The 7,546-nt window shown below is 22.7% G+C and overlaps 2 protein-coding genes across 2 annotated transcripts; both read left to right on the top strand.

Moving 5' to 3' along the window:
* Nucleotides 1-67: 67 nt before the first annotated feature.
* EHI_059050 (uncharacterized protein) lies at nt 68-406 on the top strand (the record flags this gene model as incomplete). The annotated part of the gene is made up of 1 exon (XM_646159.1): nt 68-406. The coding sequence occupies one exon, from the start codon at nt 68-70 to the stop codon at nt 404-406; it is 339 nt and encodes a 112-aa protein (XP_651251.1).
* Nucleotides 407-2,656: 2,250 nt separating this feature from the next.
* Nucleotides 2,657-6,729, top strand: EHI_059040 (protein kinase domain containing protein; the record flags this gene model as incomplete). Its single annotated transcript, XM_001914145.1, has 2 exons — nt 2,657-4,085; nt 4,130-6,729. 2 exons carry the CDS (start codon nt 2,657-2,659, stop codon nt 6,727-6,729), a joined length of 4,029 nt encoding a protein of 1,342 aa, XP_001914180.1.
* Between the last annotated feature and the right edge of the window lie 817 nt (nt 6,730-7,546).

The following is a 7,546-nucleotide window of genomic DNA, read 5'->3' as shown; positions in this document are numbered from 1 at the left end:
TAAAAACTTTCCTGATGAATTGGTTGTTCAATAACATGATGATATAAATACTTAATCATTAAATCCTATGGATAAAGAAAAACACAGAACAAAAAGAATTATCACTGGTTTTAATTCAAATAATATTGCAACAAGTGTTGGAAGTACTTCATTTATTGAAAACACTAAAATTAATCAAAATACAATGGATTATAATTCTGATATTGCAAAAAGTTGGAGTAAAACAACTGAGATGCGTATTCCTGATTCAACTAATGATGGCAATATTATTAACAAAGGAGAAATAAATCATATTCTTAACAATATCAATAACTCACCAACTGAACATAGTCTAAAGAATGCTCAAATGAAAGAAAAAAGAAAAACTTCTCAATTGGATCAAGTAAACAATGAAGATGAAAAATAAATTGAATTACCTCAACATGATGTTTTAACTGTGAATTGAACAATTTCTTTTATTTTGGTTTCACTCATACATTCATATAAAAAGAAGGAATTGTGATACAGTAATATAGTATTATAAAAATATAAACATATTAACAAAGAATGAGATGTTCATATCAATCAAGAAAATTAATGAGAGAAGAATGAGAAATAATAAAGAGTGATTGTATTAGTAGAATAAACTAACACAACAATAACTAACAATATAATAGTTAGAACATATGAATCAATTCAATCAATTCAATAATTACAAACAATAAGTTGTATTAACACAACAATAAATATAAATAAAAATAAAGAAGAAGAAAATATAACGAATATATAATAAGAAAGAGTTTAACAATCAATTTTTTGATATACACAACATTAAAACACAATATCTTATTTCATTACACGTTTGTTGAATAATAATTTTGTTCTGATAATCATTTAGTAAAATATTCTTAATGTATTTCACAAATAATCCATGATTAACATAATAATTAATAATAATTCTTTATTAATTTAAAATATTGACAAATAATTGTATTAATTTATATAGTAATATTCCTGTATCAAATTCTATCTGGTTGTATATACCTTTATATATTTAAATATCATTTTAATATTCTTTACCTTTAAATGTTTTATTATTATGAATTTGAAATACTTAAATATCAGGAAAAACAATAAGTAAAGTTGTATCATCGTATTATTTTTATTTATAAAAATTGTATTTATAATAAATATTATATTTTAGTTATATTTAATGATTGTTGAATTGTTAATGAATTTTTATTGTTGTATCACGTTATTATGTTATGATTTATTGGATCGAATGTGATCCTTCTGAAACAAACAACAAACAATAATAAAAATACATAATCAAATAAATAATTATCAGTTAATATACGATTATAATGATATATTTGAATAAGAAATATATTAATTAGTAATACAAAGAATGAAATAAAATAAACAGAAAGAATAATAACAAAAGAAAAAGATATAAATGATGATGTTAATAATAAATGAAATTAAAGATAACAATATAATAGTAATGAAATATTTATTCATCATAAAATAAGAAATAAAGAAAGAAGAAATTCATTAAAAGTAAAATATACAATGAAAGAAGAAGATAAAAAGATTAAATAAACAGAAATAAACAGAAAGAATAATAAAAAAGACAATAATATAAACGAAATAAAACAATAAATATTCATTTTAATGATGTGTAATATGAATAATATCCAATAATCAATGAATAAATGAGAGTTTTATTTATTTTTAATTATTTATTTATTTAAAAAATAAGTTATTAAAACAAGAATATAAGTATTGTCGTAATATAAAATTAGTTTATTAACAGTACTTTCTATTCATGAACTATATTTTCCATGTATATTTTATTTTCCTTATTATTATTTTGTATATTATTAGTGCTAAATCATGCCATAGTATTAAGAGGTAGTGTAATTATTAATCGACTCACAAAATAAATTGAAAATAATTTAAAAAAATTCAAACTTTACTAAAATTAATAAAAAATGGCAATCAGTAGATATAAATACCATTGCTGAAATTCTTCTGATTTTATAGTCTTTTACATTTACATCTAATAACGAACCATTGAATTGGTTATTTTTATTTATTGTTGTTTTGAACAATACAACCGACATTAAATACATTAACTACCTAATTTACCATTTTTAATATCATCACATTTAATACAACAAATACACTAAACAAATAGATTAACAGGATAAATTAGGCAAAATCAATTAGTTCCTTTCAGTGGCAGTTTTAAAATGGATTGAGCTAAATTTAAATGTTTCTATTTATGTAACACATGAATTCTATTTATATCTATCGTTATTTTTACAAAAAGAAGAAAAATAATCAATACATATTGTTTTGTATAATATTACACATATTTATTTTATCATTCATTGAATGAACAGTTTAAAAATAAAAAGACAATCATCCATTCAATAAATAAAATAATGAGTTATTGAGAATAACATTTACTATTAAATCAAAAATTCGTGTTTTTCATTTTTTTGTTGTAAGAAATTACTAATTAATAATAAAAACAACTAATAAATTATTATATTTTAATAATCTATTTATAGTATAAAATAACAAAAAATTAAAAAAATCAAAATAATAAAAAAGAAAGAAACAATAAATATCACAAATAATCTAATATTGTTATTCTTTATATTCATTGATGTTAATATTTTATATTATATTATTGTCTATTTGTATTCATGCTAAAGCTTATGATTGTATTCCATTAGGAGATAAATTTGAAGATGGATTTAATGATAACTTTCTTACACTATGCAAAACAACTAAGAATGGTTATTCATATTATTTTACGAGGGACTTCACTTATTCTTTAAATAAACCTATGGAATGTAAAAGTACATATTTTAATGGTAATTTTATAATGACAAGTTCAAAGGATTATTGGAATGCAAAGAATTTTTACATTAAACAAGATTCTCAAATTACATTAAATGGTAAATTTCATACAAGAGAAGAATTTAACATTGGAGAAAATTCTAAAATAATTTGGAATGGTTATGTCTCATTTGAACGACTAATTAAATTTGAAACAACTCCATCATTAAATCACCCTCAATTAATTATTTGGAATAGTAATAGGATACATCTTTACAAACCAACTAGATCATCGACAGGACAATTTGAAATTCAAAATCCAAGTAATAATGATCAATGTTTTGATGTGATGTCATTTAATAATAACAATGCACTTGATTTTGATAAAAAATCATATAATCATTATTTACCAAAAGACTTTGATAATGGACTTAGTATGACAGATGGTACAGCATATTTACTATCAAACAAGAGGTTAATGAGATTTTGTCCAAATGGAATTAAATTGAATAAAACTGTTATTTGTACACTAAATAATATGATTTATTCACCATTATCATATTCAGGAAGAGGTGATTATATATTTAATTATCCACATTGTCCATGTGATGATAATAGAAATGAATGTACTCTTAATATTAAAACAAGTTTAACAACAGTAAACTTTAACATGGTTAATATCAGCAATACAATTCTTCATATTGACCATGAAATTACATTAAATAACTTTGTGTATGCTAAACAAATTAATGTTGATGATAATGTTCTATTAAAAATAGGTTCACTTACATTAATCAACGAGTACAACCAAATGATAAAATTTAATAATTTTGAAATTACGAATATTAGAAAACCAAGGATTAGATCACGATTTAAATACAATTCAGAAACAAATACATTAGAAATTGATGGAAATAACCACATAAAACATTTATCAAATCAATCAAATAAACCATTCAATTTAATTATAAATGGTGATCTCACTTGTAATTCTTTTGTTAGTGATTGTATTTATTATTTCACTACTTCTTCTATATCAACAACACTAACTATTAATGGTAAAGGTAATAATAATATTATGACAATTGATGAAAGTATAACACTAATTAATCCATTTTCAAATTGTATTGTTTTAACTGGTAAATCAAATGAAGAATTTAAATGTATTAAATGTAAAAATGGATATTATCTTAATTCAAAACATGAATGTCAAGAAAATTCACATTGTACTAAATTAAATAATCAAAACCATTGTGTTGAATGTGAATATGGATATTATCTTAATTCAATACACAAGTATGTACTAAAAATCCGAGTGGATGTAAAATTGGAAATGACACACATTGTTATCAATGTGAATCAGGATATGTCAACGTAAATGGAGAATGTCAAGGAATGAATAATTGTACGAAGTCAGAAAGAAATTATTGTTTAAAATGTTTAAATGGATATAAAATAGAAAATAATACATGTGTTAAAGATGAAGAAGAATGTTATTATGAAGGAAATGAATGTGTTTCATGTTCAAATGAATATACATTAAATAATGGAACATGTGAAAGTAAAGAAAATAAAAATGGAAAGAATGAAGAAATATATTGTGAAAATGGAAAATACATCAAGAATAATCAATGTATAGAATGTACAGAATCAGCAATATGTAATTCAGATGGTATTAAATTAAGATGTCAAAATAACCAACAATTAGATAATAATACATGTATAAATGAAACATGTGAAGAAAGAAAGATAAAAGATCAAAATGGAAAATGTAATTACAATATTTCAAATTGTTCAAATGAATCATATGTTAATGGAAAATGTGTTGAATGTTTAACAACATATTCACTTAATTCAAAAGGAGAATGTATTAATACAATAATAGAAAAATGTGAAGAACAAAATACATATGGATGTAAACGATGTTCAGATGGATATTATTTAACAACAAATATGAAATGTTCAAAATGTGATGATAATTGTACAACATGTTTTAGTTCAGCTACATATTGTATGGGTTGTTCTAGTGATAAATATTTAAGTAGTAATAGAACATGTCAATCAAATAACGAATTAAATGGAACATGTTTACAACTATTAGCAGATGGAAGTGGATGTGGAATATGTAATAAAGGATATTATAGAAATGGGAAAGGATGTTCAGAATGTGGAGAAAAATGTGCAACATGCAATCAAAAAGATAAATGTACAACATGTGCAGATGGATATTTCATGAGTTGGATAGGAGAATGTAAATCAATAGACGAAGTTAAAGGATGTAAAGGAGAAATAGATAAAGAATATGGATGTAGAGAATGTTCAGAAGGATATTATTTAATAAATAAAGAATGTTCAAAATGTAAAGAGAATTGTACAAGATGTTCAATAAAGAATGAATGTAATAGTTGTGAAAATGAATATGTATTAACAAATAAAGAATGTATTTACTATTTAGATATTAATAAATGTAAAGAAGTAAAGAATAATAAATGTTGGAAATGTTCATTTTGGTATGGAACGAATGAAGAAGGAAATGAATGTAATAAAGAAGTAGTATGGTGGATGATAATGATAATCATCATTATTATAATTATTATCATTATTATAACAATTGTAATGATAATAATGATGGTTAATTACATAATGAAGAGAAAAGAAAAGAAAGAACGAGAGAAAACAACAACAATATTCAAAATAACACAATCAAATATCAAATTCATACCACTTGGAGATGGAATATTAACAAGTAAGAAAGAAATTGAACTTCAAGAAGGAGAAGAAATTAAAGTGAATGAAGAAATACGAGAATTAATTTGTATTGGAAATGATAAAAAAGAAAAGATGAAGATACAAATAAGTAGTAAAGAAGAAAATGAGAAATATTCAATTAGAACAAACCCAAATGTCATTACAATTGAAGGAGGATATGCATGTGAATTTGAAGTATTCATTACAATCAAATGTACAACTAAAATCAACGATAAAATAATGATAATTAGTAAAACACTTAATAAAGCACAAGAAGAAACAATCAAAAGTATTTCTATTGAAGGAGAAACAGAAATATCAACACGACTTGATCCTGATGAAATAAAAGAAGAAAAGAAAATAGGAGAAGGATCATTTGGAATTGTTTATGTTGGAGAATTTAGAGGAAATAAAGTAGCAATTAAGAAAATGAAACAAGTTGAAGAAAGTGAAGATAAAAAGAAAGAATTTGAGAAAGAAGTAGCAATGTTAGATAAATTTCGAAATGAATATATCATTCAATTTTATGGAGCAGTATTTATTCCTAATAAAATATGTATGGTAACAGAGTTTGCAAAATATGGATCAATACAAGATATAATGAATAAAAGAAACATCACAGAAATACCAAAGAAAATACGAATCAAATTTATGATAGATGGAGCAAAAGGAATTTCATATCTTCATTCAAATGGAATATTACATCGAGATATTAAACCTGATAATTTCCTTGTTGTATCACTTGATGATAACATTGAAGTTAATTGTAAATTAACTGATTTTGGAAGTGCAAGAAACATCAATATGATGATGACAAATATGACATTCACAAAAGGAATAGGAACACCAAAATACATGGCACCAGAAGTATTAAATCGAGAACATTACAAAATGCAATCAGATATATATTCATTTTCAATAACAATGTTACAAATCATTACATGGCAAGATCCATTTCCTAAATCAGAATATCCACATCCATGGGATATTGCAGATACAATCACAATAGGTAAACGACCAAACATAATACAAGAAGTAGAAGAAGATATAAAAGAAATTATTGAAAAGTCATGGCAACAAGAACCAAAAGAAAGAATAACAATAGATGAAATTGTAAGAATGTTAGATGGAATTGAAAGTAAAGAATAAATTAAAATACTCTTTATTTTGTTGCTTTAATCTTTTAATTAAAGAAATCAAATAATCAAAACTTAAATGTTTTTAAAGAATCAAGTGGGTTAAAATAATATCTCTTTAATTTCTTCTTTATTCTTCATATCAATGTATTAATCTTTCTTAATGGATTGATTTTTCTTCTTCTGAATATTCATTTCTTATAATTTACTACTTTATTTCTTATCTAACTTATTCAATTTGTCTTATTATTCTTTCTCTTTATCTCACATTTAAATCATTAGATTTCTTCATATCTTTCTATTTCAATACATTCTTGTTATTCTTTCATGTTTCTTATTCATATCATCACTTCTCTCATTATTCACTTATTTATTAAAATAATTTCTTGTAAAGGTTATGAAAATGTTATTTCTTCTTATTGTATTGTTTCTTCTTGTATTGTAGTATTTATTTTTTGTATTATTCTCACTTATTTTATCATTCTTATTCATTATTTCTTTTCCTATTTCTTTCTTATATATTGTTAAATATTTAGAGTTGTTTTATTTGCGTTTTTCTTAGTTCTTTGATTGTCTCTTTGTTGTTTCTAATTAAAACAATTTCTCCCCTTTTCATTTCTCTATTCAATTTCTTGTTATGTTTTTTTCTCTTTTGAATGTCATTCTCTTTATTTGGATGTTGAGTTGTTGATAATAATTTGGTTAATGTAAATATAAATAACATCAGAAATGAGACATTGTTTCTTTGATTAATCAAATAATACTAAATTCTCAACAGATATACTATTCCATTAATTACTTAAATTATTATGATTTTAATTTGAACATTG

This window comes from Entamoeba histolytica, genomic scaffold (assembly GCF_000208925.1).
Source record: "Entamoeba histolytica HM-1:IMSS scf_1104750517143 genomic scaffold, whole genome shotgun sequence".
Taxonomy (NCBI): domain Eukaryota; phylum Evosea; order Mastigamoebida; family Endamoebidae; genus Entamoeba; species Entamoeba histolytica.
The sequence above is the reverse complement of the archived record's forward strand: the minus strand, read 5'-3'. Positions and strand labels throughout refer to the sequence as shown.